Here is a 13,533-nt window from a genome sequence, read left to right as displayed (position 1 = left end):
CTTCCATGCCCTAAATGATGTTTAAAATAAATTCAACACACACTAAAGGAACAGTTGTTTCATCATGCACCCATGACTAGCGCTGGGCCTACTGGCTACCCACAATAATTATTTTTTTTTAAATGATGAAATGTACCAAAATTGTAGTTGCAGCAACTGCAATGCCCCAATCAAACAAACAATAACACCAACGTACTTTTAAAATCTCAAATCCAAAAGTCCTGAAATCCAAGGATATATGATACAGCAGACACAAAGAGTGATCCTTCGAGCTCCAAATCCAAATGAAAAATGAACAGGAGATGGACAAAGCACTGGGAGGAGTCTGCTGGGCAGGAACAGGAAGTTGGAGAATCTGTGGCACTTCCTTCCTCTCCAAAAAATAGTTTTTTTAAAAAAGGACTCCTTGCACAAAAAAGTACAGCCAAATGTCAATCTGAGGTGTTTTTTTCATCCAAATCATCATTTTAGAGAAGGTTTTATGCTTCTCGAGATATTCTTCTTCTCCAGATTGCAAATATTGCATGTTTGGCATCGCAAGCTTCACCAAACTTCCGCCGGATGTCCAATAGCGCATCCGAATGACGTGTTTGCGATCCCACACTCTCGCGGTGTCCGTTGGCGGTGAATGACGTGTTCGCGATCGCACACTCACTCGGGATTGCGCAGCTGGCTACCAAAATCTTTTGGCGCACGCGAACGGATAGGAAAACTCGTCAGCCAACGCGGGGATCCCGGTAAGTCGCTATCACGTCCACAAAAACACATTTTTAAAGCGCGAACGAGGAAATAATTCCACTATGCCGCAGATCGCTGAATTTCCGGTAATTCCGCATTCTCCGCCAAATGTGGAATTGCCGTAACTCAGCAAATTCCGCGAGCGGAGCGGATTTTACCGCCCAGGATTAGTTTTGATTATTTGGCTATGGTAGGACAAAATGTGGAGGTGCGGAGAAGTACACATGTAAAGAATATTCCCATGAAATTGAAAGATTTTGTCCGGTACTAATATGTCCATGTGCATCTTTTGCTTTCCTTCTGTGTTCTTGGAAATGTATTTGTAAATAGTTTTGCATTAGGATTGTTTTAGGATTATTACTTGGGAAGGCATGTAGTGTTCTTAGCATGGAGAATGCTGATGGGTGGCTGGTGCTAAGAATGGTGGAGACATGTGCATTCTGTGGAGGACGGTTGGGCATATGGTCGTGGAGCCAGCTGGTGGATGTAAATCTGTCTTCCTTTCACGGACAATAAACTACTTGACTTACCCCGCGTTGTGAGAGACTGTCCTCTACACACTGTAAAGTCTAGGTTAACACAATAAGAATTGGCCTCAGAAATAATTAAAATTGTAATGTTTTTAGAAAAAAGTATCTTTTCTGCGAAGACAAAAATCCAGTTCATTACACACTCAGAAAGGCATCATTTTATTCTCAGAGTTGCCGCTCCTAAATCCTCAGTTTTTATCTCTCACAGCACAAACAATTTAGGCTTGTAGCCAAAAGCTTACAAAAGAAAAAAACAGCAATGTAAGCATTTTATATGAGCTACACAGAGGGATTCCTGTATTCCTGCCTGTTGGCTGGTGATCAGGGGTATTCATTTTAAACAGTGTTAATATCACTAATTTAGAAATCAAGATCTGTGGTCAAAGTAAAGGGGTCAGCAGGGGATATATTGTACAACCTCTACTTAATAACCATTATGCTAATTAGTAGCCCAAATGTCTTCTTCTACCCACTGTAAATAAATGTGTTATATAACAGAACCCACCCACTGCAAGCTAAATTTGATGAACCATTAGAGTTAAATCTAATAATATGTATTTGACCTCTTCTGCATGCATTTTCAATAATACATTGTTGCCATTGTTACTGGAATGTCATAATGACCTGCCTTACATATTGAACTAATAATAAAGGTCCTGATGTATTTCCTTCTTCCTGTGAAGAGAATATATATTCAACTACGTCCACCCATCCTAGCATCACTTCCACATATTCAAGGACCACTACAAGAAGCACAACTCTGGACACCACACGGGCCTCCCAAACCGCAGCACTGATACCGGTAAGACACTAATTGCGGTGGTACACGGAGTAAAGAGATCTGGATGTAACATGAATGTCACAAGTACAGCTGACTCAAGGGCTGATCACAGTTTGGGGGACATGGTACTCAGCTGGAAAAATGACGGAGTACCCTGGCTGCCAAACCCTTGAACCGCCCGGCTCATTTAAAGATGGAAAGTCCATAGGTTTCTATTTATGAACAGTGCAATATCATTTTTTTCTCTGTTACCACCATAAAAAAACTTGGTGGGGATGGACTGAAAAAACAATAATGGCCCCCACACCATGGGAGAAACCTTGCAAAGTGTAGTGCTCATTAGATTTTTGTTTTTCAAAAACAAACTCTCACTTTGTGAATTTGGTTTTGAAAAGCAAAAGATGTTAAAAGGTTGATTGACAGCAGTCAAGATCAATGCCGACCATCCACCAATCTTATTGTATCCTGAAGCGAATTGCCATGACTGTGATTCCCTTCAAGTTAAGTAGATGACTGCTTTACAGTTGGTCACCACTAAATTTGACAGTTGGTAAACGTAAGAAATTGGGTTGTGAGTTGCAAAGTTTGTTACTACTTCATAAGTAATAGGTCTAGGGTTGTCTCCTTACTGGGAACCAAGTACCAAATTGTAGCACTTGACTTTCTCAGGGCAGTGAAGCAGAGCAGACTGAGGCATACTCAGGGGAGGTGGTGTGGGCTAGCAATCCCAATTCACTAGCATGTAATAACAACACTCAATACATGATCGTCCACTCAGAGCTTTTTCTTTTATAAAGGAAAAGTACATTTATTACTCACACACTACTAAATACTACACTTTAAATTTCAAATATGTATATCCGGTAGATGGAAATACCATTGGTGATACCACTATATCACATTTCACCCCTAGTGAGTGTTGAACCCCATAATTGCAATGCCTCCTCCCAACCTACACCAGATGTAACTTCACTGTATAAGGAGTTGTCCTATTCAGAAGACAGGCCAATTGGCTGTGTCAAGGGATTACCACATCAATAATATAAGACTGGCTTATAGGTTTTGTCAAGGAATCAGTACATCAATATATATAAGGCAGACTTATTAGTTTTGTCAAGGATTCACATTACTAAACAGTAACCACATGTAAGGATTCACCATTAAAACCAATTAGATAGCTAATCACATTCAAGTACATTCATTATCACTATAGTATAAGCATTGCAATGTGCGCTAGTAAAATATAAATAAAGCATTTAAAATTAAAGCAACCATAACATATGTATCAAAGTCTACCAAAAGGGCCAATTCTAAAGGGTCAATGCACTCCAGAGGAAAGGGGCAAAAGTTCAAGCTTTTTAATTACTTGAAATAATAACAAAACCTCTCCTTGACTTAGGATTAATTTTGTTGAAACACTTTGAGGAGCTTCTGCACATCATGACCCCCTACACAACATCTGCACATAGTGGTGGGGGTGCTCCTGTCCATCTTTAGGGCACCACAAAGGGGAAAGGTGGCATTAAGACCCCTTGAGCAACCTTAGGGGGTTCTTCAGCCTGAACTCCAGCACATTTTAGGAGAGGCTTTCCAAACTTAGAGGCTACAATCTTTTTTGGCTTTTTTATTTTTCATTGGGGGCCCATGACCTAGGACATCCACAACCATTGGGTAGTTGTTGGAGGCTCTGGTGGAAGCCACAAGGCCTGCATCCCCTGCCACCTCATCGAACTTGCACTTTGAGTGCGCAGTGTGGAAGCCAGCGGCACTTCTGCGGCTCCTGTGCCAATGTGGGAACAAGCTCTGCTTCTGTTCTGTGCGTCGGAAGGAGACCTGCACTCTACCCTGCTTGAGCACAGGCAGTGGTACAAAAGGATAGAGTGATCATCCTCTACAGACACAGGCACAGGAGGTGGGCAAGTACCAACCTACTTCCTCAGCTCTCTGGTTCTGGGTCTTCTTGGTCTCTGTCCCAGGGGATGGAGTCCCCAGGGCAGTCTTGCATCACCCTCCGGTAAATCGAGTCCCCCGGCCCGAATATTGTCTTGGGGAAGTTGTCCTCATGCACACTTACCCCCAAGGTATTTAATGTAATAAAAATACACCAACCCATGATTCCTGACCAAGCGCAGCAGTAATTCTCAAATAAACAGTTGCATTTCTCCTTGTTTAGACCCAAAGGTCAAATCTTTAAAAATGAATATCATTCTGGTGGTGAAGTCTAACCACCAGGCACATTTTCTGCCTTACTGGCCTTTTAAGGGGTGCATTCTGCAGGGAGCTAGATTTGATGGCTCCCTGTGCCAGACTTCTCCTCTGCCTGGCTCCTGATACTTTTCTTCAGCTGGTAGGGGCATCTTATGAAGCCCCTTTGCTACCAACCAGCAGAACACCCTCCCGACTGCACTCCCCAGATCCTCCTGGCTGTCTTGAGGGTCAGCTAGGGGGGGGGGGCATTAGCATCCTGGTCTTCCCCCAACTGGTCCTCGAGGGACACAATGGGGCCAACACCGCTGGCTCTGGAAAGACCCATTCTAGTCTTGGGGTCAGCTTGATTCAGATTCCTTAGTCGATTCTTGTAGGGCATCAGGTGGTTTCTCTTTCCAGCTGGCCATTCTTATGCTGACATTGCCTCCCATGCCCAGACCCTTCTCAACTGCCTCTCTCTTTTTTGAAGGAGTTCTGAAGTGGAGGTGGACATTTCTAGATGGTAGGCACCCCTGGACAATGCTAGGACGCCACATCATCCCTCCACCCCTGTACCAACCCTCCTCCACAGTATTCTGGAACAATCTAGCTTGGCGCTGTCATGTTTTCTATGCAAAGAGCTCCTCTGAGAGCCTCAGCAGTGCCTCTAGCTGACATTACTACAAGTTCCTTGTCCACCAAAACTTCAAAAGTGATGGATGGAATTCTTGAATAAATCTCAGTCAAATGTTAGGCACACCATTCCTTCTCAGTTTGGACCCAGCCATATGCAAATCAGTCTCAATCCTGTTCCAATGGGAAAAGTCCAGCCCAATCTGCCAGGCCAGTTCCTCCCTGAACTAGAAAATAAGCAGCCCAGGACTGTGTTTGCCCTTATTTGGGTGCATCAGTCTGGTATAGATTGGTTCCAGTGGCACAGTGTGCACAGGAGAAACGTCTGGGCATACTCCTCCAACTTCTCCCACTTAGGGTGACACACTATAGTATACAAAAACGTGATGGATGGCATTCTTGAATAAATCTCAGTTACTGTTAAAAACCCAGAGTTCACATTCTAATCCATTGTTACCTTGCACACCATGCTTTCTCATTTTGGACCCAACCAGATGAAAATCAGTCTTGACCCTGCTCCAAAGGGAACCGTCCAGACTGAGCTGACAGGTCCTCCTTGAACTTTAACTCAAGCAACCGAGGATTGGGTTCACCCATATTAGGGCTCATCAGCCAGGTATAAATTATTGCAAGCATTTCTCCCATCACCTTTTGTGTGTTTAATATAACATCCTAAGTGGCAAAGGTTATGCCCAGGCGTGGTACACATCCCAATCAGGGTGAAATCAGTCTTGTGTTGCTTGTGTTCTAGTTCAGAGAGGACTTGGCTTGACAGGGTCTACTCTTAGGTGGCAGTCAGTAGGCAAAACAATGATGGTTTATGATGCTACCCAGAGCCATTGTCAGTGGTTAGACTTATTGCAGCATTTATCCCATCACCTTTTGTGTGTTTGATGTTTTCCTGTGTTTGAGCAGCAAATAATTTCAGCCACTATAATTTACAAACAGATGACGAATTTCTTGTCCATATCCTGTCTCCAGGGGAGGTCTAAACTCAACACCATGTATTGCAAGATTGAGCTCAATATTACAAGAGTATTGTTTAAAGGTTTTTCATGTTGCTGCAAAAAGCAACAAATGTGCAGATTTCTTCATCTCGTTTATTTTGCCCTGTAACCAGTAGTGAAGAAAGTGACCAAAATGTGGTTGCTAGTGCGAGTGAAATTTGTGCTGTGAAGAGTATATCATCACCTGAAGTTATGTGGTTCACAGAAAATTTCAAAGGAAGATACTTTGTAATGCCGAAGAATACACCTGTTCTGGGTAGCCACCAACTGGCATTTACGTGCGGAGTCACACTCGTTAGCCCAGGTTGCCGAAGAATTAGGTGCAACTAATATTTTATTCAGAAAGGACAAATGTGTACCCGCCAAATCTGTCAGGGGTATTATTGACTGGCACAAACACTTAAAATGGGCTTTGTAACACATCACTCGCACACCGATCTACCTACGAGGACAAACCGGCGCTGAAGGCTCCCCGCATACGGATCTTTACTACTTGAACTAATCTCATTATCCTTACCAAGGATCAGCCCATAGGAGGCGTATTACAGTCTCCTCGTATTTCCAGGATCACCTCAGCAAATCCACTGAAAGGTCTCTTTAACTCAGACTTGTCAGTCACGGAACTCACGAGACCTAACGTTAATACTTATCCTGCCCAAAGGTGCTGCAACGTTTTCTTACCTGGCCCTGAAGAAGCCCATGTCTGGGCGAAACGCGTTGGCTGTATTGAACTTTGAGCACATCACTAATAAAAACAACCAAGGAATACAAGCATCGAAGTGGACTCAATAATTTCTCATACTTCGTTTACATACTGCAGAAATCTTCAAACATATTGCCTCTCATACCCCTGTGAATGGTATTATTATGAATGCCAGCCATCAAGATCACATGGGCATGACTGCCTTGTTAATTTCCTTGAGAGCCCAATTCTGGTGTCCTAGTATACACGGGAAGCTGAACATTATGGGACGAGTTGTGTAGAATATTCTAATTGCAAAATTATGTATTATACCCCCAATGCAGCCAGTCCCTTGGCCCCAATTATCATGGCAGAGACTTGCCTTTGATATGGAAGGTCCCTTTAATGATTACCAGCTATTATGCAGTACACTATCATCATGTTGGACTATTTCTCCAAGTAGCCTGAGATTACTTTTGCAGAAGGAGTTACTAGTGACGAAGTCAGAAATTGCATGAGGAGCTATTCAGTGGTTAAGGTTTTTCTGAATCCATCATTACTGACAATGGCAAACTATTTACATCTAATAAGATGATGAAGTTCCTCAACTCACATTATATTAAACACACATTTATGGCTGTGTATGATCAACAATCTAATGGTCTTGTTGAAAGGTATAACCGTTTTCTTAAAGATAATGTTCACGTGGCTTTGCAAAACTGAATTCTGGTCTATAATTTAATCAGGGAAAGATTCTGGGCATACCACATTACTCCTCACTCCACTACTGGGATCACTCCCTTCAAGTTATTAAGGGGGAAATTTCCCATGTCTGAGTTATTCCCTTGGTAGTTACTCAAAAGTTTTTACACTAAACAATGCATTAATGGAAATGTATATTATGCTCATATTAGAAAAACGAGCAAAAGGATGCACCCTACCTACATAACCAAACAAACCTACCAAGCCAAACAAAGGTATGACAATGCCAACACCATTAAATCTCATGAACTATCTGTGGGTGATGTGGTGCACAAAATTTCTCAGTGAAGGATAAGACCAAGTTTTCCAAATCACTAAAGGTGTTAAAATTTAGCAAGGGATGTGTTGTCACACAAGATGGTGAGTGTTGGAGCATCAAGAGGGTAGTCAAGTGTGTGATTTGAAGGGGATATCCTGATAATGTACGGGAGCTAGATGTTCAAAGCGAGCATTCATATCCTGACCCTGATGCGACATACTATATCCACTAATGATGCTAACCTCAAGAAAAATTCACACCTTCTTGGGAATGATGCAAGGAATCAATAGCCCAACTTATCACAGCCTGACAATGACAAAGAGAACATTTTCAAAAACAAGAACCCCCTCATGGATGATTCTGCAGAGCTACTTTTTGTAAATAGGAAGAATGTGTTATATTCACTGAAATGTGCATCCCATATATTGCATTTATTGTTCTCTTGTCATCTTTGTTTCCATCCCCTTCCCTCCTTGCTGCCTGGTTGTTAGGGTATGTTCCATGTAATGTTGTCATGCATCACAACAATGAGCATTCACTATATCGCTTATTCTGGATGTGCTCTCCTGTGACAAGTTGATGGGAAATAAACAGGTATACCTCACAACTCGATTTTTGCATTAGTGCACTCAGGGCTCTCTCCTGCCGATGGACCCGGGCAGTCCCAACCTAGGTGCAGTGCAAATAGCTAATTATCCGATGTAGATTTCCCTCCCCATCCCTTCCTTCCCAGAAACTGAGCCAATCACTGATAGTTGCTCCTTTTTGTGGAGAGGCCTTTGTTCCCACTCCAAGGGGCACAGACACACAATGAACAAATGCATGGAACCTGCTTATGAGCTGAGCCAGAGATACATGACAATTTCTGAAGCCCCATTAGATATTTATTGTGTTTGGAACTGCAAAATCAAACTCACTGCATTGAGTTAAGTACTAATAACTTGTTTGTTAGCCACTCACTATTGATATTTGTGTGTATCATAGGTTCCTGTCCCAGTGCAACCACACAACTGAACTCTTTCTTACGTCGATACAATAAATAGCATTAGGTTTGGTAATAGTGACAAGTACTGGTTACACCGTCTACACCAGTTTCACATCTTGCTGGGTTGTGTAGGGTTAAGTGAAGCAAAACTGCACTTTAGGACAGATTTGGCCTATAGGTATAATACAGAGAAAGTATATTTCCCAGTAAATCCTACTGATGTCTCTATGAATGGCCACTGATATTATAAGGAATACTCCAGGTCAGCACCAATCTGCGCAGACTCCCTCCTGCACCTGCCTACATGTGCACAATTACCAGGCTGTGAAGGATGGATTCTACCGTGTGCACCCAAACATGAACACATGTTAATTTGTAACAAAGCCTCATGCCCCTTACCTTAGCTGCATCCCAGTGGCTTTATCTTAAAAGGTGTACACTGGTGGTAAACAGTCCAATTACTGTGAATTTATCAGGAGAGACTCAGGTAGTGAGACACCCCCATAGTAAAGGTCCAAAAACTGGGTAGTTGTAAGTGATGGACTAAATGTGTGGAACTCATGTGCCACAGTAGTCCGGCAGTATGCAAAGGTATTATATTCCACCACCGTGATGAATGGAGTACCATCCCTCAAATAAGGCCTTCAGTCTTTAATGCTTCAGAGGTCGATAAAACATTACACATTGAGTTGTATATTACTAACTTGTTTGTTAGCTTCTCACTGTTGAGATTTGTATGTACCCTGCAAGACATTGGTTCATATCGCAGTGCAGCCACATAACTCGCATCTTTCTGAAGTCGATACAACGAGTAGCATTAGGTTTGGTAATAATAACAAGAAGTAGTTACACTGTCATCAAATGGTAAAACTGCAATAGCATGTTCTACAAAAAGAAGTTAGCGGTATTAAATTCAGTTGTTTGGCGTGTGTTTGATCGCTTGGATATGGCTAGATAGGACTTCACAGCTAATCAAATGACAAAATGTATTAATATAATTGTTGGTATACAAGCAATACGTTCACATATAATGTTTTCCTCAATAAAGACTACCGCTATGTCCTACATTCCACTGATGTCCACTGGAGTGTCTACATTCCCTGGAAAGATGACTACGGAAGGCCCTGACCAATCATCAGAGATGTCTACACTGCATGGAAGTACATCTATGCGATCTTCAGACCATTCTCCTTGGACCAGTGCGAAAACATCACCTGTCCCAGATTTTTCTTCCCTGTCTACCTCACCACCCTTTCAACATCGGACGGCATCACCTGATGCAGGTGAGTCCAGTTCCTAGAGAAAAAGTAATGAAGCTAGATCAGTAGTGTCAAGAAACTCTCTTGGAGCACAAAAGGACTGTACTTCCCCGGCATGCTTCTTGGCTTGTGCGAGCTTGCTTGTTGGACTCAAGAGAGCACCCCATCGGAATTTCTGCTATCAGCCTTTTGGCCTCATTGTGTCGCAACACTGATGGCTCTACAGAGTTATTATTTGTATTTAACACTTCAGTGGTCTTAATTTTTTAACACTGGTAACTTCTCTTTTTAAATTATCACTGTCCTTAGAAAGACCATTCCCGTTCTTCTTCTAGGGTCGAAATGTCTAAACATTATATGTCCAGATAGTTCCCTACTTATTTGGAAGTTACTATACAAAGACTGTAACTTTTTTTTTATTACCTTTCAAATAATTGTTTTTAAATCTGGCATATTTTGCCTTTACATATTATATGCAAATACAACATAATGAATCAGAAAATGGTTAGCTCACAGCCTTTTTGCTATTTTCATAAACACGGAAATCATTTAAGGACCTTCTTTCTTTCAGTGGCAGTAGATCAGATGCATTTTCTCAGTGCTATTTGCTTCAGTACCTACCAGACCATTGAAGATGGAACATTGTCATTTTGTTCAGATTTACTCTCAAAGAAACTTGATATTCGGCGCTTGTCTCATAGCATGGGCTAGATGCAACTCATACGTGTAATGCATCATGATGCATCAGTTCCTATGTTTCTGGGCACCAAACAATCTAGATTACCACCAAATGAGCACTGCCATGGATTACATGGTGGGAGTTGGTGGTTGACAATCTGGCTGAACGAGTTGTGCTGGTGTTTCTAACTCTTCTCCTAACTGCAGATACCAGACTCCAGGGTTGCCATATCACACATTGTCATGCAAACCTGAGATACAGGCATATCGTTGGATTCCTGAGATCTTATCGCAATTTGATAGCACCAGAAGTCTTCACTGTTTCATAAAAGTGTGCAACCCCGGTAGAACAGAAAACATTGTCCTATGTTATAGATTTTCTCCTCCTTTACAAGGGTTCCAAGTGCTTTCTGGTTGGCTTCAGCTAATTCATTAGTTGGGCCTGGTCTGTGGTTATCGAAGGGTGTTAGTAGAGGTGTGTTTTTATTTTTTTGCATGTCAGGAGAGTGTGCTCCACACTTGGTGCAGAGGCATGCTGTTTTGCGAATGAAGCGGAATGTAAAGGTGAGCGATAAGTTGTATTTAACTTATATTTCTGATATGACTTGTAACCTGAGAGTAAGAGGTGTCCCAGTTTTACAAAAAGCCAGGTCTTCATTGCTAATCTGAAATAGAGGGAACTGTTTATGGTCCTTGTAGTCAATGGGAGCAGAGATATTACAACTTTCTAAAAATGTCATTTCTAAACCAGTAATATGAAATCCGACTTGACCATTAAGTTGGATTTTAAATTTCTTTTAAAATGAGTCCTTTAGTCACGGTTCTAGCTGCTCCCAAACGGACGTTAAGCATTATAAATTCGTATCATGTAACATAGTGTTTTCCTATGGGAGGGGCAGCCTTGTCACAGTGAAAAATGACTTTGTTGTTTTTTCACTGCCAGGACTTCAAAAACTTAAATATACATGTCCTACTTTTTAAATACCATGAACCCTGCCTTATGTGCATTTAGGACCAACTTTAGGGAAGACTAATAAGTGCTAAAAAAAAAAGGTACCTTGCAGGTATGGCAAATCTTTATTTTACCAAGTCAAAGCGGTAAGTTAAAACTACAAACACAGGCCGCAAGGGCAGGATTGGAGATACGTTTTACAATGCTTTGTTATTGGGTGGCACAATGATTGCTGCAGCCCACGTGAAGCATTTAATTTATAGGCCTCATGTACAATGTGCTTTGACTGGGCTGTAGTTCAAAGGCAATGCAGTGACACATGGCAAGGAAGGTAAAACATCAACAAGAGGTTGTAAAGTAAAAGCAAACTGAATTTTGGGACTATTGTCTTGATAAACGTAGGAGAGATAGTGCAGAGCTCCTCAGTACAGATAATGTTAGAGGCATGGGGATGAAGAAAGCATTTAAGAATGGAATACATCTCTCTGACGGTAATGCAGTGGTACCAATTTTCTTGACAAAGTAGTCTAATGTGTGCAATGGGTTAAGCACTGGTAGTTTTTATTATGGTTCTATAGTTCTCATTGCCAACGATTATATAAGATTTTCTTCACATACATTCTAGAGCTTTAACACTGCACTTACTATCATGTGATTCATCAGAGTACTTGGGGGGTAGGGTAGAGACTTGCAATGCAAACCACGATGGTTAGGAGGGATGTGAGCATTAAGAGCAACCGAGATTCAGGTATTAAATTTGGTGGCTGCTGTATTGATGTCAGCTGCTTCTAATAAAAGCTACACCAATGAAGAGTAGAGTGTGCCCTGCTCAATAATTGTGCAAGGGGCTTGGGGTAACCAGTGAAAATAATTAATGAAAAAAGTGCCCCTTGGCCGTTACACTCAAATGAATTAAACAAACACATATGTTTCATCAGGATCAAATGTCAAAAACAGGACAGAGCACGCTAAATATTTATAATTTGTTTTTTTATATACACAGATAGACTGATATATACTTGGACTTGGTTAAGAATTGACCCTCATATGTAAAAGATACAGGAGACTTTTTATCTAAGATCAGTGACATTGTATGGACAGATGATTTGGTATTAATCTCATTGGACAGAGAGTCACTGTACACGAGCATTGAGCATGTGACGGGTATGAATACTGTCAGACATTTCCTTGATACTAGGCCTTGTAAATATCATCAACACAACAAGATGTTACTTTCCCCTATTTCCTGGAGCTTACATAACAATTATTTTCTGTTTGGCAAAGATGTCTACAGACAAATACAAGGAGTAGCAATGGGGGCCTGTTTCTCTCCTAGCTATGCGTGTTTGCACGTAGGCTATTGGGAGGAACAGGTGCTCATGAAACATTACATTACATTAGGATTTGTTTTCCAAACATGTGGTTCATTGGTTACGCTATATCGATGATGTTATTATTGTATGGAAGGGTGATATGGGGAGTGCTAGACATTTTGTTGAGATAATCAATGTTAATTGCATGAATTTGAATTTTACAGCACAGATAAGTAACTCCAATATTGAATTTTTAGATGTAAGTGTCTATGCTAGTCAAGGAAAATTGGCGACAATTGTATATAGAAGACCGAAAGCGGGAAATGCAACATTACATGCAAGCAGTGTGCATCCAAAGCACCTTATCAGCAGTATCCCATATGGCAAAATTTTACTGTTAAAACATATATGTAGCTCAACGGAGGATTTCGAGAGCTGCAAACTAGAGGCCCTTATAAGATTAAAAAAGAGAGGCTATAGTACAAGGATACAGACCGAGGCAGTAGATAAAGCTGAGAACCGACCTAGAATATCACTGCTTTCACAAACAAGAGAAAAAGATAAAAGGCCTGCTGAGGAAGAAACACCAAGACTGATAACAACATATAGTCTACAAGAAAGGAAAATAAGAGCCATAATAAAGAAAAATTGGCCAATTGTCCTTACAGACAATGTCCTTGGCACTAGACTTTCCAGCAACCTCACCATCACATTCAGAAAAACACACTCTATGGGGTCTAAATTAGCCAAGAACAGTCCAGAGCTAA

At 41.4% G+C, this 13,533-nt stretch overlaps 1 protein-coding gene across 1 annotated transcript in view; it reads left to right on the top strand.

Moving 5' to 3' along the window:
- LOC146782847 (uncharacterized) overlaps nucleotides 1-13,533 on the top strand; it is a 263,565-nt gene that overhangs the window by 127,929 nt on the left and 122,103 nt on the right. Inside the window, exons 3-4 of the mRNA XM_085637254.1 lie at nucleotides 1,952-2,070; nucleotides 9,613-9,847. Of these exons, the coding sequence (XP_085493380.1) occupies nucleotides 1,952-2,070; nucleotides 9,613-9,847 (354 nt within the window). The remainder of the gene's footprint in view (nucleotides 1-1,951; nucleotides 2,071-9,612; nucleotides 9,848-13,533) is intronic.

This window comes from Triturus cristatus, chromosome 12 (genome assembly GCF_964204655.1).
Source record: "Triturus cristatus chromosome 12, aTriCri1.1, whole genome shotgun sequence".
Classification (NCBI taxonomy): Eukaryota; Metazoa; Chordata; class Amphibia; order Caudata; family Salamandridae; genus Triturus; species Triturus cristatus.
Note: the sequence above shows the minus strand (reverse complement) of the source record. Positions and strands in the feature narration are given on the sequence as shown.